This window comes from Macadamia integrifolia, unplaced genomic scaffold, assembly GCF_013358625.1.
Source record: "Macadamia integrifolia cultivar HAES 741 unplaced genomic scaffold, SCU_Mint_v3 scaffold1410, whole genome shotgun sequence".
NCBI classification, from domain to species: Eukaryota; Viridiplantae; Streptophyta; class Magnoliopsida; order Proteales; family Proteaceae; genus Macadamia; species Macadamia integrifolia.
The window spans coordinates 138868-164031 of NW_024868193.1; the positions used below are offsets into that span (position 1 = coordinate 138868).

At 39.8% G+C, this 25164-nt stretch overlaps 1 protein-coding gene across 9 annotated transcripts in view; it reads left to right on the plus strand.

Moving 5' to 3' along the window:
* The window catches only part of LOC122063660 (flowering time control protein FPA), a 44516-nt gene extending 23321 nt beyond the window's left edge, over positions 1-21195 (plus strand). Inside the window, exons 6-9 of one of the 9 annotated variants that reach the window (XR_006135432.1) lie at positions 6400-7866; positions 7975-8023; positions 15944-16002; positions 20880-21195. Coding sequence is in view for 4 of the 9 variants with exons in the window: in XM_042627355.1 (XP_042483289.1) it covers positions 6400-7852 (1453 nt within the window). In the remaining 5 variants the exon portion in view is untranslated. Of the gene's footprint in view, positions 1-6399; positions 7867-7974; positions 14877-15535; positions 15856-15913; positions 16003-17707; positions 18133-20879 lie in introns of those variants that run through there. The other 8 variants (XR_006135429.1, XR_006135431.1, XR_006135430.1 and 5 more) reach the window with 8 other exon arrangements.
* The last annotated feature ends 3969 nt before the right edge of the window (positions 21196-25164 follow it).

The window sequence follows — 25164 nt, forward strand, 5'->3', positions numbered from 1 at the left end:
GACCAATTGTTAACCTTGGTCATTGATGGAGGTAGTTGCCCTTATGTTATCTTTGAAGACTCTGTTCGTAAGCTATGATTGAAGATTGAGCCTCATTCAAATCCCTACACTAATCTCAAGATCACACATAAGTTTTTGATGACATATTCTATTAGTTGATTTAAGGACATAGTCCAACGCAACGTCATCCCTCTGAAGGTGTGTCATATCCTTATTGGTCGACCATGGTTGTTTTACAAGAAAGTGCAGTATTGTGGCTATGCTAATACCTATGCTTTCAAGCATGACAACATGACTATTAAATTTCATCTTGCCAGAGATCTTGAAATTAAGTTCAAGAAGATGGTGGGATTGTTCCTCATTCAATGTATTCCTTCAGACGGTCTCCTCGGTCCTTTTCCTAACTCGACGGAGTCTAGTTCTTTCAGTGAATGAGAGTTGATGCAAACACGGCTGCGCTTGTTTGGTTGGACCAGCATGATCGGCTTTGGAATCCAAGAGCCAGAAGAACCGGTCCAGCCCAGGGTTTTGGTCCAACAAGGGTTGGAAAGAAAATTAGTAGTTTACTTGTCTTTTATTTCTTGCTTTTTATTTTCCAGATTTGAGTATAGGAGTTAGGATTTCTTTCCTTGCATTAGTTTCCTTTTATGGTTGTTTCCTAGTTTAGGCTAGATATTATTTGAGTTGAATTTCTAACTTTTTATGTTTTTACTTTTATATATAGTGGCTGTAACCGATGGACAAGTTATAGTGAATTAATTTTGAATGAGTATTGGTTACAATTTGTGCTTTGTGAGAGAGTGTGTTTTCCCTTCCCCCTGCTATTCTGATACTTCCTTTCATCCCTAAGGCCCTCCATGAACCTTGATTTGCCCAGAAAAAAATGCAATAGAGTTGGGACCTTGGAAGGTATACTTGTCTTTGGAATTGATTTCTTCTTCTGATGAGTGAATTGGACCTTGAAAGTTCAAGCGACGAGATTGTTCATTTTACAATTATCTGGACGTTCTTCCCACACCTCGGCTGCCTCACTTGTAGGGCTGAAAGAGGGTTGAGCTGGGCTTGGGCCGGGTTGGGCTCAACCCGAGGCCTCAACTCTGGGCCGGCCCGGCCCAACCTTGACTGATGGATAAAGATTTTTCAACCCTAACCCGCCTTCAGAGCCAGAAATCTTGGCCTAGGCACTGTTCGGGTTCAGGCCATTTGGGCCGTCAACTTACACCCCTATTTTAATATCCCATAACCTATAGGGGAAAAAATTGTTTTCACTGCCCCATGTAGATAACTTATCTCAATGGTCAACCATTTTGAGCCATGTGGCAGGATTATGTGGTGATTCTGGTCACTGGATTGACGGGTCTAGGTTTGGATTAGCCGTGTCAAATTTCAGAACCTAATTCAATCAAATACCATACAATCCATTGTATTGGTGTGCATCCTTATGTTTTTCAGCCGTCTGTGTTTGTCTATGCACCTTCCTACAGTCCCAGGATATTCCAAGCTTTATTTTGCCTCTTAGTGATATCTGTTAGGGCTGAAACTTGACATGTAGGCATGGGATAACAGGTTCTACATGTGCACAATTTTCCACTTAGTGATTCTGTTAGGGCTGAAAATTGACATGTAGGCATGGGACAATGGGTTCTACATGTCCCCAATCTTGGCCTCATTTCACAAGGCCGTCTAGATTAGTTTGCCCTAATAGGTTTTAACCATCTAATAGGGGCTGATAGAGGGTTGGCCTGCGTTTTTCATCACTGGTCTAGTCCAGCCCACCTGATGGCCTGATGAATTTAGGGCTTGGCCTTGGCTTCACATATGAAGCCTCTGCGTAGTGTGGTGTTCAGTATAATACCATAATCTTTATGGCTAAGCCATAATGTTTTGCCAAAGTTTCCCCACTAAATTATGAACATTCCTTACGTGCATATACTCATTTGTTTTATGGAAGATGTCTCTTTTTTATGATACATATATACGGACTCCATTATATTAGGGATTTCTAATGTAGGCATAATGTTTTATAGTATGTATAGATTCTAGTTTTAGAAGGAACAGTAATGCAGGAGTAGATTATAAGAAACTACCCCAGCAATTTATAACCCCAAACAATACAAATAGGATCAGGAAACAAAGAAATAAGACCATCAAATAAACCCCCGAGGATACAATACCCATATAGGAACAAAACCAACCTAAAACATAACCTGATAGGAGAGAGAAAGACCTGCTATAGAGTTGGAGAGAGAGAGAGAGAGGTGCGGCCAGGTCTGTAGGAGTCCGATTGAGCTGCACTCTTGGGCGTAGCTAGTCCCAGGGAGGGTACAAAAACCCCCAAAAGTTGAGAGCATTCTGACGGCTGGTTGTGAAGTTACAAGCTTTCTTGATTTTCTGACCTAGGAGAAATAATCGCAGGCTTCAGGAGAGAGAATCAAATCTGGTTTGTAACTTGGATAGATCTGAACTTTTGAATACTCACAACAGTCGTATACTTCAACAGCAGTAACTGTAGGATAAAATATAAAGCTTTAAACAAGAAGAAACAAAGGAAAAAGTTGGGGGAGGAGCGGCTGTCTCGGCCCGGGCTTCTTACCCACAGCTATCCCGGCTGTTCTAAGCAATTGATTACAATTATTCTTTATTCAAATATGAAATTATGAGTACATAGACTCCTCTATTTATAGAGGGCAGAATAACAATCAAACTACCACTAGGAGCTAGTTTCCCAATAGGACTAGACACTCCTACTTCAACTAGGAGCTAGTTTCCAATAGGACTAGACACTCCTACTACAACTAGGAATTCAAAATTAGACTAGGGATAATAAATCTATGTGGAAAACAAATAGAGTCCTAAGACAATTTGGACTCGACATGCCACTTAACTCGATGGGCCCAATGGCCCACTAATTAATTAAAAACAACTACTAATTATTCCCCTAGCCGATGGGCCCAATTGGCCCTTATTTGTACTTAGCCACTCAGGTGGACCAAGCGAGGGTTCGGCTGGCTTCTTGGCTGGACCCTGGCCACTCAGGTGGACTAAGGTTTGACCCTTCTTCCTCTCATATTTCCTTCCATAATGTGGATCTACATCAAATAGCTTAGAGGAAAGCTTTTGTTTTGGTGACACAAACCATTAACAGTAATGAGGGAGGGAAGAATCAAGAAGGGAGAAAAACTAGCCATTAACAACAAATTTAATCCATTCTATTCCACAGTTTTTTTTTTTTTTTTAGGTGGTGGGGGGGGGTGGCGGGGGGTGGGGCGAGGTGGGTTGTAACATATTTATGAGAAAACAAAGGAGAGTCTCCTAAATCTAAAACTTTTAGCATGCTAGACTACTTAGCCAACAAGGACTCTTTTATCTTTTAGATAACTTCTAGATAACTTGGGCCTCACACAACTAATGAAAAGCCTTCTTTAATAACTAAATTAAAGCCAACTGCACTACCTAATGGACCCATTACTAATTAAATATATTTTTTCATACACCCCTTTAGACTCCCTGCTTTTGAGCCTTATAATTCAGCAAATTAAACGTGGAAGCCAAAGAATTAACAGTCCATACCCAATATATATTAAAATGGGCCTAAGTTTTGGGCTGGGTCTGCATTATTCACCCTTAGTTAAAAAAAATTGTCCTTGTTGTAGTAGGGAGGAATAGAACACTTTGATGGTTGCTTGCAGTTTCTTTTCTGCAACTTGAACAGAATTTAGAATATGAAGCTTTTATGTTGCATCTGTGTATTGAAACTTGTGAATAAAAAAGGCATGATCGCTTTAGTAGCATCTTTTACAAGCTCCTCGTTTTCATCTCTAAGGGATTGAATGTGCTTGGTAGGCTCAGTTGAAACAACTAGTTCATCTTTCTTGTCCTCTTTCTTGTGGCAGTTGTAGGCATGGTGTTTGATTACCTTGAATACTCATCTGGTAGCAGCCCCTTAAAAATAAATCTTTGATGCATACGAGAGGGTTCTATGGCTAAGGGTGTTTATCTGTGTGGTTCGGGATGTAATGGACATTACTGAAACCAAACGAATTATTAATCGGTGTCTGAGTTCTCAAATTCCGATTGTACAGTTTATATCAGTTCGGTTTGCTATAGGTTTCTGTTATACGGTTTGTAATTGTTTTCAGTTCAGCCAAAAACTAAGCCCATGCAAAACGAAGAATGACCCAAATTTCTAAAATGTGGATTGTAAATAAACCATATCAAATAGATTAACTTGGACAGTAGAGAAAGCTCACAAAAGATCCCCTAGCTGTCTAGCATATGTAGCAAAACATAAAAGGTTATTTTTATTTTTCATACTAACCTAATTTTGGATCAAGCCAAGGAACCAACCTTTTTAGTGGATGAGCCTGTGGTGCAACGGTTAAGTTGCATATTGCAACATGTTGGTCACAGGTTCGAAATTTGAAAACAGCCCTCCTACAGAGCAGGGGGTGAAGGCTGCGTACATTTGCCATCCCAGACCCTGCAGTAGTGGGATCCTTGTGCACTGGGTTGACTTTTCTATTTTTTTATTTTAATGGTTTATCGGTTTTAGTAGTTTAGAACGACGGTTTATCGGTTCAAAACCAAACTGAACCGTTTATTATTTGGTTCCATAATCCAAAACCGAAATAAACCAATTATTATTCAGTTTATTGGTTCCATTTAATCTGTTCAGTTCGGTTTAGGTAAACAGTTTTGGTTCAAAATTCACGCCTTTATCTTTGGTACATAAGTTCCCTTCACGATCAAGGGCAGCCTTCGGTTCATCCATCCATGACTAGCTATAAATGACATGTTGGGAAGGAGATATGTGACATCTAGCACAATCGAAGTTGGAGGGAACTGAAAATTTGATGAAAATATCACCATAAGATTCAATGATGATCTCATGTCATGGACAACATCTCTACCATGGACCGCGAGATGAGATTCTCAAGTCGCCCAGTCATCAATCTATGAATATAATAGCTGTTCTTCTATTGGCAAGCGGATGGCTAAGTTAGGCTCCGATACGAAGTTGATGTAGGACAACCTAGTGTTCAAAATCTAGGGCTAAACTATAATAGAATGGTGTTGGGTGTTGGGTAATGGGTAGGATGGATTAAGGTTGTAAGGAATAGAAGAGAAATCGGTAAAATGCAAGGGAAATCTACTGTTTTGGGACTGTGAACAATATCCGTGAATGGTGAGAAGGAAAGAGAAGAGAGGATGGGGAGAATAGATCAAGAAGGAGAGAATTGGCCACCGAATGTCTTTAATTACTAAACTCAATCCAACTATAGTACCTAATGGACCCCATTTACTAATTAAATATCCATTTTCGTACACCCCTTTAGAGCCCCCACTTTTGGGCCTTGTAATTCAGTTCATTACAAATGAAACCAAAACATTTAAAATCTCATAGCTATTAGATATTAAAATATGACAAATATTTGGATGGGGCCTGCATTATCTTAGTCAGCAAACGTATACCAACCTAAATAAATAAATAAATAAAATAAAAAACTCAAGTCTTACCTACTATCCCAGGGCGAGGCTGTAAACTGCTCATGTTTTGTTTTAGTGGCTGATCCCAACTTAAGGTTACACACATGAGACACATGGCTTGGGGGAAGGCATGTTGTCCTTGTGCATGTGGGCCCTAAGTGTAAAATTCGTTCTTTTCTCTTAGTCCTAAATGTAATGGTGGCATTCTGTTTCCCTACCTTGTATGAAAGGAAAAGATCCATTTTCCCAGTATTTGGTGTGTTGCATGTTATATTGCATCTGGATGCTTTCTTTTGCTTCTCTTAACCTGGAACTTCTGTCATGTGTTTTTTAACATCTCATCTATATAAATAGTGGTGTATAATTGCTTGCATTAGGTACTCCTTTATTTTGCAGCGTTCATGAACTAGATTATTTTACAATCAACAACAACTTGGCCTTTTACCAACTAAATGGGGTTGGCTGCATGGATCTGTTAGAGGCTAAAATGATAACAAAAAATCCCACCTAAATGGGGTTGGCTACATGTATCCTTGCCCGCCAAACAGCTCTATTTTGATGAAACTGTTCTCGTTTCCCAAGTCACCATTTCAGACATTTCTTTGAATGCCAAACACCAGTGCAACCTGTTTTTCTGAGCTGCAATTTTCTTATCCAGGCATCTTATTGGAGAAAGAAGTCAATGAACCTGATGATTCTAGACTATGCAATATATGGACCTAATCTGTTTTATCAAAAATAGATGAACATCATCTCTGTCGCATTCTATAAACTGTTCCAAGTAATTTAATCTGCTCAATGGTTTGCTTGATTTGAAGGGATCATTGTTTTGTTAACAGATCTTTTTATGGACCTAAATGTTTGCTTTGTTAGTTAACAATATTAATACTGACATCGACTTGTGGTTTGCAGCCCTGATATTGTGAATTGCTCAGCAAGAACAGGATTGGATATGCTCACAAAACACTATGCAGAAGCAAGTGGTTTTGACATTGTTTTCTTCCTACCAGACAGTGAAGATGATTTTGCTTCCTACACTGAATTTCTTCGTTACCTTGGTGCAAAGAATCGTGCTGGTGTTGCTAAGCTTGATGATGGGATGACATTATTTTTGGTGCCTCCGTCAGATTTCTTAACAAAAGTGCTGTCTGTCTCAGGTCCAGAGCGTCTCTATGGTGTGGTTCTCAAGTTACCACAGCAAATACCAAGCAATGCATCCAATCAACAACCACAGCAGTCCACTTTTCCTCCATCACAGTATATCGATAGGCAGCAATTACTTCCTCAAAACGATTACAATTCAGTTCATCAGGAGGACCAAACATTGCCAATTGATTATAATAGGGCATTCCATGAGGATTCGATGCCTCAACCTCCGAAACAACTCTTACCTTCTGATGAGCCCCATGCAATGCAGTCTGCTCCTCGAGACAGTGCAAGTAATCCCTCAGTGGCTCCCCAAGGAGTATCTCTAACTCCTGAGCTCATTGCTACCCTTGCTGCTTTACTTCCTAACAACAATATGCAGTCCTCAAATTCAAACAATGCTCAGTTACAGCTCGGCCCTTCCTCAAGGCCCTCATTGCCTGCTTTGACACCTGATAGAGCAATACCACCACAGGGATGGAGACAAGATCATCAAGCCTCTGTTGCTGGTGCTCATCATCCTGTGAAGGAAGAACAAGTAGGCTATGCATCCCAGCCATTGGGAGCTCAATTTAATTCCCAGGGACAACTTTTGTCTCACTTTCCTGCATACACGAATGTATCAAATGGATCTGACCCCTCTGCACAAGCCATCCTTGGTAGTACACAGATTCAGGATCCTTCTCTCAATGTGACTCAACAGGGTGCAACATCTAGACCTTTGAATAGCTTTCCTGTTCCTTCCCAAACTGGGCAGTATACAGTACCTCATCAGGGCACCCAACAGTATCAAGTTGATGCTTCTCAAATTGCTCAGAAAGGCTATGGGATGGTACCTGGTACAGAAGCTTCTGGTTTATTCCGTCCTCAGGTCTTTCTGCAGCCTAGGCCCCCTGTCATTGCATCTGCCCAGGTTCAGGGCTCAAATTTATCCCAACCACAATTTGGCATGCTGTCAGCAACTGATAAAGGAAACTCAGAATTTCCTAATCAGGTACAACAGTTACAATCTGCTCTATCAAGTGCTGGCCAAGGTACATCAGATGGTGAAGCAGATAAGAACCAAAGATACCAATCAACGCTACAATTTGCTGCCAGCCTTCTCCTCCAGATACAGCAGCAGCAACAACAGCAGCAGCAGCAGCAGCAGCAGCAGCAGCAGCAACAACAACAGCAAACGACAGCTCAAGCACTGCAAGGTTCTGGCAATCATGAATAAGTTCTTAGTGTCAGGTAATACATTAGTTCATTATTATTATTTTGTTCTTTTGTTTATTTTCTTCTGATCTACGCTTGTCTGACTGAAGGTAAATCATCTGAATCGAATTCTAATTTGAACAGATTCTCAAATATATTATTTGTTGATGGATGGTAACTTACATTAGCTTTGGTAGGTTTGCAGAACCATGTTTCTAATTCTGTTATCTTCAAATGTGCTTTTACTGAAACTAGTAGATGTGGCATTCTGAGGCTTGTGTAGTATCCAAATCCTATTTCTCCATTTATAAAATAAAAGATAAAGATGTTTGCTCATTTTGAATTTAAATTTGCAGACATTATGCTCACATTCAATTTTGTATGTATCTGTAAGTGTGGGATGATTATATTGCAGTTAGATGCATAGTGGTTTAAGATTTTCTTTTGCTACAATTTATGATTCAAGAATCTCAGAAACTGAAAAATGGTAGTGACTGTTCTGGAAATAAATTATCTGTTGTGATTTGTTGAAGTCATTGATAATGTGTTTCTGGTCAAAAGTAACAAGTAGTAATATACAAGATTGGAAATAGGGCAAGAGAAGACCAGATAAAAAAAATCAACAGTAAAGTTTACAGATCCTCTTGGTTGAATGCTAAGAATAGAGAAGAGAATAATAAATCAATAGTGGTGATCAATCCAACAGTTGGATGACCCAGATTTGCAGATTCCTTGTGGTAGTAGGAAACTTCAAATCCAACAAACTTATGAATCTTTCTGTTGAGATGAAAGAATACTGAGGAAAATCCCAATCCCAGACTAGGACAAATTAAACTCAGGTATTCAACTAAGATTCAATCTTTAACCATACTACGAAAACAGAAACTCATAGTCGAATTAGGTAATCAATCATCCAACCTGCAAGATTAGATTTTGAAGTCAGATCAATTCAGTGGACCTTGCAGTAGGAGATACTAGGAGGAGACTCAAGTTTGACCTGTGTTGCAGCAGGAACCGAAGACTCCTTGAAGCAATAGGACAATAGCTTGCGGACCAGAATAGATAATCCATAATCCAATCGTAGGAAGAGAGGATAGAAGCAGCATTAAAAATAATACAAGAGCAGGGCATGGGTTTTTTCACTGCAGGCTATTATCTGTTCCAATCATAGAAACAGAGAATAGAAGTAGCAGAGAAAAATGATAAGAAAACAATACAAGATCAGTGCTTGGGTTTTTCACCGCATGGCTAGGTTAGATTCACCATTAACCTGGTGCTTGATTCACCACAGGAAGAAGCTGATTCACCTCAGCAGCGGAGACAATAAAAGGTTGAATGCAAAAATCATAGGCAGCATTTTTTCCCTTGAGCTTTGTTTATTGTTATAGCAAACATCAATAAATACGAAAATAAACTAACATAGATCCTCACAAAGCACAGAGATTCAACGAGGTTCACATACCGATGTGGTGTGCTACGTCCTCAGATGAAGAAGAAGATGTTTCACTGTGTAGAATAGGTATTACACCCAAACAACACCGAGAAAACTCGCTATGAAACCCTAGCTCGAAAACCCCCCAAATTACAATTGTTTGCTCAACAAGACGATAGTACATTATATACTCCTCCAAGTCACAGGTCAATCGGCCCAACCTCTCTGCTTCCATCACAGATTTCAGAAAAAATCCCATTCGGGTTGCCACCAAAATATGTCGGAGCGGGTCTAATGTAGTAGTAGGTTACAAGTAAACTACCCCCAACAAAATACAACCCCAAACAAGACAATTCAAGACTTCACAATTAATTCTAGAATCCCAAAGATAGAATAGAATAACAAAGAGAGGAATCCAGAAGTAACCCCACAAAGGACAAGTAAAACAACTCCCAAAACCAAGAAAAAAAACTTAGAGAATAGGAGATAGAAAATAACCTGCGTAGGGTCCAAGAGAGAGACCTGCGGCTGAGCTTGGAGAGCTCAGTTGGAGCTGGGCTTTTGGTTGAAGGTAGGGCCCGCCAAGGTTACAAAAACCCCCAAAGCTGATAGACTTTTGACGGCTGGTTTTGGAATTATATATCTTCTTGATTTTCAGACCTAGGAGAGAGAATCTGAAAAACTTCTGCAGAAACAGCAACTACACTATCTGGACAGCTTCAAGAAGAGGACTGAGGGGTCATACAATGGTCTATAACACCCCTTAGCAGTAGCTCCCTGATCAGATTACAGAAGAGGGGAGAAGAGAGAGATCACAGGCTTCAAGAAGGGGAATTCCTGGGTATCGATTCTGGTTCTGAATGTTTGGACAGATCTGAAATCCTTTTGACTCCTCACAGTAACAGTAAACAGGCGCAGCAAATAGAAAACAAGAACTGAAATTAAGACAAAGGAAAAGTGGGGGGAGAAGGGATATCTCGGCCCGGGTTTCTCACCCACAGCTATTTCGGCTGTTCTAAGCAATTGACTGTAATTTTCTTTATTCAAATCTGAGAAATAAGAGTACATAAGCTTCTCTATATATAGAGAGGGCAGAATAGCGTTTATACCATAACTAGGAGTGACTCCAAGTAGGTTTAGACATTTCATCATAGGAGTTGGGCTCCCACTAAGAGTAGACTAGAACTCCAACATGGAGTAAGTAGTTAATAGTCATTAACTAAAAGCCTTTAATGGGCTTAGCACAATCGATGGGCCCAATGGACCCTATTAAATTAACTAAGAACTTTATTAAATAAGTGAAAATCGATGGGCCTTCTAGGCCCGCCCTTATTTAAGATCACTAAAACCCCTTAACTAAGAGGGGGTTCTTGGGCTGGGCTTCCTCCTGCGATAGCCTAACCCAAAGTATGGATCTACATCATGGTTATTCTTCAAAACAGGTCAAGAATTCGAGACAAACTTAACATTTATAAATAGAGAATACAAACCGTAGACCAAAAAGGAAGCCAAACTAGACCAGGAAATACCCACTTATGGAGTGGGAGTCCTAATCATAATCCAATAAAGTAAATAACTAAAAGCTAGCTTACGTATAGGATAAAACAGAAACTGATTGGTTAGCCAAAAGGTTAATGTTAAATAGAACCTGATTGGTTAATTACTTGGCTAACTCAATGACCACTATATCACACCCCACCTTCGCTTACCTGAAGGTTGGTGACCTGGACACGCAACTCTATCCACAATCCATCTAGGATCTTCGATGAAGTATTTTAGGTCACAATGTTATAAAATAAATCTAAAATCCACAGTATAAATAATAATCAGTGAGATAAACACAGCTGGTGAATTTTATTGATATGTACCATATTTATACAAAAGAATGTTTACTCATGTCAGAACATAATTATAATATTACCCCTTGGGTTACATCAAGTGTATACACAAAAGAATCATAAGAGGACGACGACTATTGTCATCTTCAAGGTGCCCCGTAGGCACAATCATCACACGCAACCTGTCTCGTTTGCAATCAGTTCCTCGACCCATAGCTCATCTCCGTATAGAGCTGGCTCCTCAATAGTAGCCTCTGAAGGGTTCCCTAGATCATCATCTAAAAACATTGAAACAAATGGGTGAGCTTCCACGAAGCTCAATGAGTGGTGGACATGCAAGCAAACATAATCATATATGAATGTTATGATAATGACAATGCTCAACAACATAAAATGAATGCGTATTAGATGAATGCAATGTTATGATCTGGTTTATTATCACACAAGCCTAATCAATAGATTCTAAGTCCATATTGGGTTTTAGTGCTAGTGCAACATAGGTGGTATCCCTGGTCATGAAGGTTCGTTATCGGTCTCCCGACGATACAAACTAATTGCGAGTCAGGAGCATACCGGTCTTTACATGGCTACTCGGTACCCGATAAGCCCTTATTAATAATCCTCCATATATACCACTACACTAGTATCTAACCTTTGGTGATGGGTTTGTCACGACACCGGTACCCCCACCTCGGTCACCAGAAATTCCCCCAACCTCGGCCCATCGAACGGTAGGATTAGCCAATACCTATCCCCCTATTCGCAATGGTTGTAGCACCTGGGTTATTCTCCTGGCCCAATGCAATCTAGTATGAATTCATATCACATCACAATCATACTCACATTTTGTGGACATGCAGTGCCGGAATCGAACCTTCGCCACCCTGCACCCCAACCCTATTTCTTTCTATGGGCATGCAGTGCTGGAATCCCATCCATCAACACCAACACGTACACACCAACACCAACACACTCTCAAGATGGGCATGTAGTGCTGGAATCCAATCTTCGTTCACCTGCATCCCATCCATTAACATCAACACACACACACACACACACACACACACACCCCAAAACCACGTCATTATGCACATCCAAATTCTCAACAATAACAGGTTCATAATGCACATGCTCATGATCATACGCAATAATATGTTATACACTCCTTAAAATATTCACGACACCCACTCACCTCGTATTCCTATTTGTTATGTATTGCCGATGTTCTCGTGCCGCGATGCTTCACTACTTGCCGGTTCTATTCCTATAAAACATAGGGGTTTTTGGTCAGTTGTTCAAGTATGGGAAGGTCTCCCTGAGGGTCAACTAACCATCCAAAGAGGAGGTCACCTTAGGGTTTTGGGTGGTTCACTGGCTGGAGGTGACCCACTAGTGAATTCATCGGTTGATGAATCTGAAAGTTGCAAGGAGTCAAAATATCTATGGGGTTTCACCGTTGGATGCTCACCGGGTGATGGTGATCCACCGATGGGGATCAGCCGGTGGAACCAAATCGGGGACTTCTCTGCTCAGATTTGCCCCAAAAGTCATTGAGGTCCTTTTGAGTGACTATGTATATCCCAATTTTCCATTGGAGTGATGGTTCTACTCCTACTTCCCATTTTTCCTACTTTAGGTTAGTGTAAAAATTAGAGTTTGGAGTTCTAGGGTTAGTTTTCATGTTGTAGCATAACATACATTAATTAGTTTAGGAATGGTGTATTTAGTTGTGTAGATTACTTTGGTTCTAGGGATTTGATAATGTTCCCCAAGTTTAGAGTCTAGGTTACCCAAAATTTGGGGATTTAGGTTGGAGCTTCATGCAATGGCCTCTAATTTCACCTATAACTACCCCAACCCCCTTTAGGTGTACAACATTTTTCCCCCAACATAGGGTTAGGTTAGGATGATTATAGGGGATTTAGTCGATTGCCCAAATTCTAGGGTTTGGGTTGCGTGAATTTGGGGTTTTTCATGTAGAATGCCTCCACACTCAATGGTGAGTATATGAATTAGTTAATTTGGGTCTCCTACAAAAAACCACCAAGTTAATTTGTGAATCATGTAGATGAACTGTGGGGATTTCGGTTAGGGTTGCCCATTTAGCCTAGGTTAAGAATGGGGGTTGGAGAGAGAGAGCACAACATTCATGAGAGGTAGAGAGAGAAACTCACCTTCAATGGGGTAGGTGATTGGAGGAGATCTCTCTTGCCTCCTCCTCCTTTCTCCCTTTTCTTGCTCTTAATTTGGTGGAATGAAATGAATGAGCAAGTAACTCTATTTATAGTAACTTTAAGTTACTTAGGGTCCATTTAGGAAATAAATGAGTTTTAACTCATTACTGGGTTAATTCCTCATTTGGCACTAGTGGCCTACCTCAGAGTGACATTAATCCACTCTCTAGTAAGTTGTACCAGCTATTGGAGGTGGTTTGAGGTGCATGGGTGCGAGGGCCCGCGCCAGCATTAACCCATTTTTGGCAAGTATTCTCACTGGAGGGTGCTTAGTAGTTGGTGTCCATCAGCCGGTGGGCTGTTTTGGCCCACTTTGGGTGGGACAATATCTGATGGCTGTGTGGAGGGTTCCTTAGGTGTTTGCAAGTGTGTGGGTCTTTTTTTCGTGCATCTCACTACTAGGGTTCGGGTAATTCCTCTTCAATGGTAAAGCACGTACACTAACTTCTTCTTCAATGGTTTGAAATATGAGTAGCATGTGCATGTGGGATCATCCTTCCCTTCTCGGCAGAAGACTGCTGCTACCCAGTATTCATTAGTACCGGCATTCTCTTGTGGCTCATCTGCATTCAGTCACACAAGGGAATTTAGGGCACGGGTATAACACACTACAAATGGTTCAATAACTGAACCAATTGAACAAAAATTCAAAGAAATAAAAGAACGAAAAAAGTAGGCCATGTTAAGCCTGCTGGTTCTTCTTGGTCCTTGTCCTCTGAGATGTCTTCAATTCTGCATCACTTGGGTTGTGTACTACGCATGTTGGGCCTTTGGTCCAATTGGTTATTATTGTAATGGTCCACTTTAATTGGCCTAAACTACGAGCTAGAATTACAAGATTAGTTAATGCAATATGATAATCGAATGGATTATTGATCTCAGATGCAAATGGGTTCACTAATAGGCTATTAGATAGGCTATCAAAACAGAATTTAATAGTAACCAAATAGGTTCATTTTATAATTTATTTATTTTTATTAGTAGTAGATATTATGAGAACATTTAAGAATTAGTGAATGAACTTTGTCTTTTGTGCCTTTGAGTTTTTGTGGGATCTTCCACCACCCATAACCACCTCACCCCCCACCCCTGAAAAAAACAAAAAAAAAAAAAGAGGAAGAAGGAGAAGAAAAATAAAAAACGAAAACCAACCTTTCCTATGGTCCATAAAGGTTGCTGGAACTTGTGGGAGAGTTGTCATTGGTTCTTACTCAAGAAATGTTGACTTCGATGATGATCAAAATTTGTTTCCCATTTCCTTAACTTCCAACTGTTTTAGCAGTTCTGTGTGTTAATTTGTTGACTCATGGTTTCCTCTAGGAATAATTGTTGTCTACTTAACTTGAAAGTTGCTTTTTCATCAAACTTTTATTTCTTACTTGTGTGCTTCCTTGCATTGATGGCAATTTGTCTTCACGTACGAGGACTTTTCTTTTCTTCATATGAAATGTTATTAGATAACACCTTTTAGGCCTTTTGCCATTGTCAAGTCAATGTAATAATGAAACTTCATTACATTTTTGCTGATTTTCTTGTCTTAAATCAATATATTTGATTTCTAGTGAGTTTTTGTCTTCTTATTTCAATAAACTAAACATGTTAATGTGATATCAAGGTTCTTGAGTAGTTTTGATTTGCAGATGTTACAAATAGAACATCAAAAGGGTTATACCTTGAGTTTCTTTGCTTGTGCATTCGTAGTTTGTCTAGTCTAATTTGCTACATCATCTGAAATGTTAATAGAGGATAACAATGTTTGAGCTCCTTGATAGAAAACTACTCTGAAACCAGTCTGAAAACTTTAGTTACTCTGAACTAGTTGCTTAACAACTGGCAAGGACTAGGAAGGGAGGATGGGGGGTTTGACTTTGCTACCTAGACACTTCAATATATGAGAATTATTGATTTAGAGCTTCAGGACCAAAAACTCTATATATTGGCACTGCACTTTTAATTGCAGAATGGTGTACCTTAGTTGTGACTTTAGTTATCCTTTTTCTTTTTTTTGGGTGGGGAGGGGGGTTGGGTGGATACTTGTGCAGATGGTAGATGGAAAGAGAAAAGGAAATGGTTTGGCTCATCATTGGACCAAATTTTTACCCAAACCAGGTCATGAAATTGCATTATTTTTTAATTTTTTATGGGAGTTTTAGATAGGATTGATGTTTGCTACCATTTCACCTGAACGCTTGAATCGTTAGGGAAGGGCAGGGTAAATGTATACATCAACACTCCTCTGCACGAGCAGGCCAAGATCCCATGGTCCTTGCACATGGAGCTCACATAGCATTTCCTTTGTGTGGCAGAGAAGAGAATGTCGGCAAAAATCTTCCGATGCACTTGTTAAGAGTCAAACACTTGACCTCCTTACTCTGATACCATGTTTGCTACCTTTTCACCTAAAAGCTTGAACTGTGGGGGAAGGGGTAGCATAAATGTATACATCAACAATTGGTAATGTAAGAGATTGTGTCCTTGCTTTAATGATAGTTTCCTAGTTGAGTTACCTCTTCATTTTTTTAGAAAGTAATTACAAGTTTTATCTTATTTATATGCATGTAATCCTTCCAATTGAGTAGAATGGAATGGAATTGAGTTTACGTTTTTAGTGTGCTTGCATGGCGTGGGCAGCTTGTTGGCTATCGTTCACTCCCTCTTGTGCTCCTTGGTGAGTTTGAAACTCTCCTTAGATGAACTCCCCTTAGTTCTTCCTGTTTCCTTTTTTTTCCCTCTTCAACTTGCTGTTCTACTTTTCTTCTTTTCATTCTTTCTTTCATATCTCACATGATAGATAGATAGAAAATAACATGACAAAAAAAAAAAAAAAAAGGGGTGGGGGGGGGGAAAGAAAAAGAAAAAGAAACTAGGGAAATTTGTGCACATGCCAAAGTTGTCAAAATAGGTTTATATGTAACACTATCCTAACATTAAACTTGAAAAACAAAGGGTGCAACACATAGTAGCACCATCCAAGGCATTTCTGAGTCTTCTAAATAGGATGATGGAAGGAGTTAATATCCAAACATTAATTGCACAAATAAAATAAAAGAGAAGAAATAAGACTTACCTTGTTTCAAAACTCATGTAGAGTGTAAGGATGCTGGAGAAGGCTGGGCTTAGGTTTGGAGGATCTCAAGCCTACACCACTATTTATCCAAACCAGGCCATGCGATTAGGGTTATTTTGTAACTTTTTAATTATCTTTTTATGTGGCAGTTTGAGATAGGATTGGTTTCCTTGCTTTAGTTTTAGTTTCCTAGTTGAGTTCTATGGAGTTTTATCTTATTATATGCATGTTACCAATTGAGTAGGACAGAATAGAATTAAGTTTACATTTTGAGAGTGCATGTGTGGCCTAGGCAGCTTGTTGGTTGTTGTTCCCTCCTTCTTGTGCTCCTTGGATCGAGTTTGAATCTCTCTTCTCAGGTACTTCTGTTCTGTTTCCTTTTTTCTTCTCTATCTTCCTTCTTGTCTTATCTTTCTTCTTTTCATTGTTCCTTTCTCTCACTTTTTCTGTTACCGTTACCTCTGTTCTGTGTGACACTGGCAGGCCCAACGTTTGGGTTTGATCTCCCTCCTACGGTTACCTTCCAATTTTGATAACTTTTGGGGGTGCGCACATATGCGTAGGCATCTCAGACTGCCAAACCTGACACTGAAATCCCATCTGATTTGAGTTTTAAAAAATATTTCAGGTTCTTCCTCAACAGTGAGACCAAACTTGCAGAAATTTTCTCAGCTTTAATCCTTGCTTCTTGGGACTACTATTGTTGGTTTCAGGAGGAGTATGATTGGAGATTACCCTCTCAAAGTTTCACTTCGGTTGGGTATATCATGAGATATTTCTCTCAAAGTTTTATGAAACTAGTTTCCACTGGTTTGCTCCCCTTTGTGTTTTCCATCGTAAGGAAGAAGACAACCAGGTGAGTCTTTAAATGTGACCTCCTTTTCCATATTTTAAAAAAATACCCATCTCTTTCATGTATATTTTTCCCAACCTTTTATTGCCTAGTCTACCTTTATTCTTTAAATACTAATCCCATTTGTGTCCCTTTCGCTTTTAGTCTGCCTGACAGCCCCTTAAAATTTTGGTTATGGTTATTTACCAAGCTGTCATTCCCTTTTAAAACTTGGAGTCTTGTTGATTGGGCAGGCCCATAAGTTATCCAAGCAAGGGTTTTTGAACCCTTGGATTGCATTAGATACTGATCGAAGTATGAAAATACATGAATATTAGTTTGTCAGTCCTGAACAAGTAATGAAACATTCCTAGAAATCTCTTTATCATCATCATGATTTTGCTCGTAAGATAATAATCCTCATGCAATTCCTCTGGATTTTCTTTGCATATCTGAGCAGTTGGTTGATTGCAGTTGCTTGGATGGCATTGATCTCCACTCGGTTCATTGATGTCCTAGGTGGAGCAAGTTCACATGCATGGTAGAGAGTACAGACCTTACTAATGCAAAAGTTGTGCTAACAGCAATCAGGTTTTTTTTGTGGGAGTGTTCTGGACCCTACCAAAAACCTTCACCTCCCTCCCCTAATGACTCAGTGCTCTCTATTTCATTCTTTTCATCTGTTACTTGGTAGTCCGTACAATTATAACGTTAGTTAAAAATATGAAAGACCAGTTGTCCTAGTAAGGCACGTAAATCTATGTAGTATTGACATAGGTAAAAATGTAACAGCAACCTTTGTTCACAAGTTTACACATGCATATGCCTCTGTGCAAACTTCTGGAGCTTTCATCATTTACGTGCCTGCTTAAAAATCAATAAATCTCATTTCTAAGAAATTATATCTTCTACCAAGACATTCACTGATGAAGTGGAAGCTCTTTTGTTGAAAGCTTTCCAGGAACAGAGGGAAGAAAATAGATGGAAATAAATAGCGTCTAATAGGTTTTCAACCTATATCAGAGGTTTATTATACCTGTGTCCTATGATCTGATCCATTAGACAGTGGATGCTTTTCATTCCTTCTTTTTCCCTTTTGCTTTTTTCAAAAAAAAAAAAAAGTGCATGATGTGATGGAAGAGGGAGCATTTTCAAACCATTATAACTAAAGATTCAATGGTGTATGTATCATACTCTATATCAGCACAATTAAATGGAGTGGGTAGTGGGGATCGAACTCACTTCATTATGGTATCGAACTCACATCGATAGTTTGGAAGGCTAGGGTAGGGTGATCATCTCTAATTCAAACCGAATGGTTCAGTCACTATGATATTTGACCCTGTGATGCATCTGGCATTGCTGTTATCTGGGGGTGAAGGAATAAGGTTTGGTTGACATCAGTTTCTGAAGTGTGGTATAAAAAGGTTGTACCCCGTGCATGAGGCTCCCGCCGCTGTGGGGTGTAGGGAGGGTCATAATGTAGAACCTGTAAATATGGTTTGCATGACAATCATGGTCTGAAATAACATTATCAACCTTGCTACTGCTCTAAAACATAATGTTATTAACCTTCCTGCTGCTCTCAAAAAGCCACCTCTCTGATCTGAACCTACGATAGGTTGAAGTCCCTACTTTATTTTTTAATCATCCATCTTGTATATGGTTCATGAGTATCCCAGTAAATAACACATCTTCCATCCATTGATAGTAAGTCTCTTCTCGGTAGCATGACTATGGTTAGGGCTGTACTTGTAAGAAACAACCAAAAGTACAATGCTACAAATATTACCTTTTTTATACAACATAGCAAGTTGGAAAATACTAAAATATTGCACATTTAATTTTGTTAAGAAGCACGTTCTGTTTCAACAATTGGCTTTGTGATCTGGCAACCTTAATACAATATGTTTTGTGATTTGGCAACCTTAATACTCGTTTTGCTAGTATCTAAGCAATCAAATTGACCTTGGATTGATCTTGTGGTATATAAAATAAAATCTAGCGCTAGTTTTTTATCCTTTCCTTCTATCGTTATGGCAAAACATACTGGAGCTTGTTGACCGGGTCATGTAATTTACGCTTCCAAAGGCTAAGAGATAATATTTATACTGAAATTCATTCTCAAACCACAATTTATTAAAAATCATTATCAGTCCTATATTCCCTGAGCAAGTCTTGTTCTTCCATTAGAACTTAACACATAATTTCCTAAAAAGTTATATTCTATTTTATGAATTGAAAGTGGTGTCAGCTGAGCATTTTTTTTTGATATTGACCCAAGTTTAGACTAAATCATAATCTCAATGTCTTGATGATGTTTTAACTAGGGCTCAGGTTAGTGGAAAACTTGTTTTTCCTTAGTTGTCTGTGAAGTTGGAGTGAACCTACTATTTATGAAATAAAATTGAGCAAGCTTGAATAATATACGATATGTCAGATAATCCCTATTTGGTATAGGCTTGTCATTGGTCTCTATTGTCTGATTTAGTATGGTAAATACCGTCATTCATAATGTATTTTGACACTTGATCTGATTGGCGAGAGAAAGTTTAGTGAACATTGTCTATGAGCCCTGATATTTCCACCATTGAAGTATGTGTAAAATTCGACAATAGCATACGTCTATTATATCTTCTATTTGTGCAATTAGTTAGTGCTATTATTTGAAATCAGGTTCATTGACCTTGACCTTGGCATTCTGAAAACCTTCGCTGTGTTGTAGAATTTGTTGACTTGGTTTGGAGGGAGTATGATGATAGGTGTTCAAACTTGTGTTTTTATCCAATCTGACTGGCCTAGCGTTAAAAGTGGCAATTTGAATACCAACTATAGAATTCGTCATAGGACAACATACTCTTTTGTAGACTGAGCCCTTTCAAGGAGAGGTGTTCTTTACCATATTTGTTGCATGCAGATGCCAATGTCAGTGATAGATCCATACAATACATTGCACAGATGAATGCATAGTTCGTAATGAGGACTTTGGAAGCCATTCATATATGTTTTGATTTAAAGCCATGGATGGACTCAATTTCATAATATGTTTTTAAGTTTAGCTACCTTTTCAGAAAACTCCTTGGGAAAGCCATTCAGATCAATACAGTGTGAACGCAATCATGCGCCATAACTCATTTCCACCTGCTCCACCATAGAATTAGAATCTTGCATGCAAACTGGAATTCTCTCTCTGGGATTTAATGAGTTCGATTATGTTGGAATCCAAACACATGGAACATCATGCGTTTCTATTCAAACCTTTCTATGGCAACATTTTGGGTACAAAAGAATTAAGTGGACAAACCAAAATATACAAAACTTCTATTGCTTGCTCTCATAGATTAAGTTCAATCCTCCCTCTTCAATATTCCCTGCTGTTTTGAGGTTTTTACAATAAAGATCGCTGAGAAAAAAAAAAAACCTTGGCCGTCAATTGTATTTGGAGATTGGGATATAAAATGTGTTTATGATCCTCTACATCGTAGGTCTCCCCGACATCTGGGTTTTATTATTATTTTTTTCAAAAAATTGTCTTTCAAGCCGTAATGGCATGCTAATCGCTAAATCTACGGTTAGTGTGTGTGTGTTAGTCCAAGTATTCTAACGCCCTTCTCTAATGTTTGGTGACCCTTCAAATATTTTGTAGGTTTGAATGCATGGTGCACCCCGGACGTCTAATGGGTAGAACCGGTTTTGGGTTCTTTAAGCTTTAAGTAATCAAAACGTGTGGCGACGGAAATCAATGTTTAAGCAAACATGGTCAGCACGCGTCTGTTGGCCAGCGATAATGACGACCTTTCTCTTGTTTGCGTTCCCGTTAGCGTTCAAGGGTTTGATACTTTGATAAACGGGATCGATTTCAATTTTATGTGAAAAGCAATGGAATCAGATGAATCATTATTTCAAACATTTTTTTTTTCCTTTCTAAATTTAATAGAACAAAGTGGTTTTTCGTGCGTTCACTCTTTTCATTTCATCTGGCCTATTAATTCTAATAATTATCAGGATGCTTGATTTAATTTTGACTTGTACTTTTCCTGAGGTGAAAGAAGTGTTTCTGAAACATGGGTGAGGAGAATCTAGCCATTGTGGTGTGGTGTTGTAATTCCCTCTGCTCATTGTATTCTGGATGTCTCATCTAACCACCAGAATCGGTCGACTAAGAGATTCTTCATCGTGAGCTATTAATCACCAACTGCAGCTTAGCTCAAGATGGAGAGAGAAATAAAAATAATAATTAAAAAAAAAAAGAGTAAAATGCGGTGGACTTGGCGATGTAAAGCCAAGGGATTTGCCATTCGTTAGAGGGAAAAAAAAAAAAATAATAATAAAAAAAAGCCATGAGATCCATTTGTTTTGTGGCTAAGTACTGGCTTCGCTGAGTTCAATCCCTATGGCAGGCATTTATGGTACAGAATTTGACTTGCGTGTTACCGTCAATCTACTGATTTGCAGTTAGTTGCCTCTACACGTGTTAATTCCTTCTGAACAGAACTTACTATCCTTATCGTAAGGGGGCAGAAAAAGAAAATCATTGACGATAGAGAGAGAGAGAGAGAGAGAGAGAGAGGGTACTCTTAAGTCATCATCCTCATGAAAAGTGTTGAGTGTAGTAGTGTTCCGTGGGAAATCATCCGAGGCTTCCTTTGAATCCTGCAAAGAGGAATAAATACAGAAGAGTGAATATCGGGCTAATCCTTCGATGCTTAAGTCAGACTTTTATGCAAACAGATAATTTCAATTGGAATAAAAAAAATCGGTCTCTTAGAAAGAGGTTTACTTGGGTTTTTATACTTGAAGATGGCGGTTGTCTATGGAGAGTCCTGTTTTGGTAGTTGTTCACCGTAGGTAGGAGCTCAGATATAGTAGGAGTTGTAGTAGGAAAGTGAGTATAGAGATCGTTCCCGTTATGGGAGTTTCTCGTACTGGCAATATCTGAAAGAGTACAACGTGTCAAACCTTCCTTGAAATGTGAGATTTGGTATTCCGCCTATAGTCCCTTGTGGACTAGGATTGATCCCCGTCCCGTGGCCCACGTGTCAGGCCAGATAGACTTCTTTAGGAGTTTCCTAGCGAGGGTAACATGTCGTGTGTCTAGTCCGAGCGACCTATTCCCTGGTCACTAGGTTGTCTCTATCTTCCTTGAACTATATTTCCCATAACAGTTTGCCTTGCTTTCATATCTTCCTAACAAGTGGGCTTTTTGGGGTGACAGAGTAGCAATCCCTCTGCAAGGTCCACGCATAGACCTTCTGCATAAGAATAAGGCATGGGAATGGTCTGAGGCATGCTAGCAAGCCTTTGAGGACCTTAAGAAGGCGATAATGGAGGAACCAGTGCTTGCCTTGCCAGACTACGGCAAGGCTACAATTAGCTTTGACCTTTCATCTTTTGTTGGATTTTTCTCCTTTCATTAATGCGATGTGGTCTTCCTAGGAAGCGTGCTAGCGCAGCAGTACATTTTCGTGGCTAAAAAGGCACCTTTTTTCATGGCTAAGGAATCAAGGGGTGCCATGACGATCTCACCATCTTTAGCATGATGTAGGAGAGGGGGAACCGACCTATTGTTTGGCTCAGGTAGCGTCGCTTCTTATAGGCTATAGTGCACAACCTATTTCACATCAATGTTGTCCACACATCTCCTAAGCAGACTGATCTATTGGGCTTTTCCACTGTTGATCTTCATCGTAGTTAAGACTGCTCTTCCCCTTCCGCAATTTCTTCCCATTGCCGATAGAGCTCTTATCTCCTACTTTTGGGTTGCCACTATTGCTGTTGTGGTTTCCTCGCTCGTTGGGCTTTGTCTTTTTCACTAGTAAGCTCCCTTTCTATTTTCTCCTTCCTTATTTTATCTTCTCTTTGTCCTTCTTCGATGTCTTCTCAGAATGTGGAGGCAGAGATCCCGGAGATCTCTGCAATGAATAGGGCCACCTTCGCATTTGTTGCTCTCGTATTGGATCCCTTCCGGAAGGACGAGATCGTCCCTTCCGTGGCAGGGGCTCCAGTGGCTGTGCTTCCTTCAAGAGTTGGTCTTAGTTTGGTTGTGCCTAATGTTTAGAAGGGTATCGTACCTTCTTTCATCCCCACGGGCATTGGTTTTGAGGCTTTGAACTTCTTTAGCCACCTAATGGTAGATGATATGGTTCAGATTAAGTCCAGGTTCCATGTTCCTGATACTGTTACTCTCTGGGCACCTGCCACTGATGAGTTCTCCTGTACGTTGTCTGATGACGAGGTTTGTTTGTTCGAGGAGCCCTTTATAGGAGGCCTTCATTTTCTCATCCACCCCTTGGTGACCGAGGTGTTTCATTACTTCAGCATCTACCCATCCCAACTCTTATCGAATAGTTGGTAGAGTTTAATTGAGTTTTGTGCATTGGTTCATAAAATGGATCGAGGGACATCTCTCGCCCTCTTTCTATCCCTCGATGCATAAGTCAGACTTCTATGCAAATAGATAATTTCAATTGGAATAAAAAAATATCAGTCCCTTAGAAAGAGGTTTGCTTGGGTTTTTATACTTTAAGCATCCACCCCTCGATGCTTAAGTTAGACTTCTATGCAAACAGATAATTTCAATTGCAATAAAAAAAATCAGTCCCTTAGAAAGAGGTTTACTTGGGTTTTTATATTTGAAGATGGCGGTTGTCTATGGAGAGTCTTGTTTTGGTAGTTGTTCACCGTAGGTAGGAGCTTAGATATAGTAGGAGTTGTATTAGGGAAGTGAGTATAGAGGTCGTTCCCATTATGCGAGTTTCTCGTACTGGCAATATCTCGAAGAATACAATGTGTCAAACCTTCCTTAAAATGGGAGATTTGGTATTCCACCTGTAGTCCTTTGTGGACTAGGATTGATCCTCATTCCATGGCCCACGTGTCAGGCTGGATAGACTTCTTTAGGAGTTTCCTAGTGGGGGTAACATGCTGTGCGTCTAGTCCGAGCGACCTATTCGTTGGTCACTAGGTTGTCTCTATCTTCCTTGAACTATATTTCCCATAACAGTTTGCCCTGCTTTCATTCCTTCTTAACAAGTGGGCTTTTTGGGGTGATAGAGTAGCAATCCCTCTACAAGGTCCACTCATAGACCTCCTGCATAAGAATAAGGCATGGGAATGGTCTGAGGCATGCTAGCAAGCCTTTGAGGACCTTAAGAAGGCGATAATGGAGGAACCGGTGCTTGCCTTGCCAGACTACGGCAAGGCTACAATTAGCTTTGACCTTTCATCTTTTGTTGGATTTTTCTTCTTTCATTGATGCGATGTGGTCTTCCTAGGAAGCGTGCTAGCGCAACAGTACATTTTCGTGGCTAAAAAGGCACCTTATTTTATGGCTAAGGAATCAAGGGGTGCCATGACGATCTCACCGTCTTTAGCATGATGTAGGAGAGGGGGAACCGACCTATTGTTTGGCTCAGGTAGCGTCGCTTCTTATAGGCTATAGTGCACAACCTATTTCACAGCAATGTTGTCCACACATCTCCTAAGCAGACTGATCTATTGGGCTTTTCCACTGTTGATCTTCATCGTAGTTAAGACTGCTCTTCCCCTTCCGCAATTTCTTCCCCTTGCCGATAGAGCTCTCATCTCCTACTTTTGGGTTGCCACTATTGCTGTTGTGGTTTCCTCGCTTGTTGGGCTTTGTCTTTTTCACTAGTAAGCTCCCTTTCTATTTTCTCCTTCCTTCTTTTATCTTCTCTTTGTCCTTCTTCGATGTCTTCTCAGAATGTGGAGGCAGAGATCGCGGAGATCTCTGCAATGAATAGGGCCACCTTCGCATTTACTGCTCTCGTATTGGATCCCTTCCGTGACAGGGGCTCCAGTGGCTGTGCTTCCTTCAAGAGTTGGTCTTAGTTTGGTTGTGCCTAATGTTTAGAAGGGTATCGTACCTTCTATCATCCCCACGGGCATTGGTTTTGAGGCTTTGAACTTCT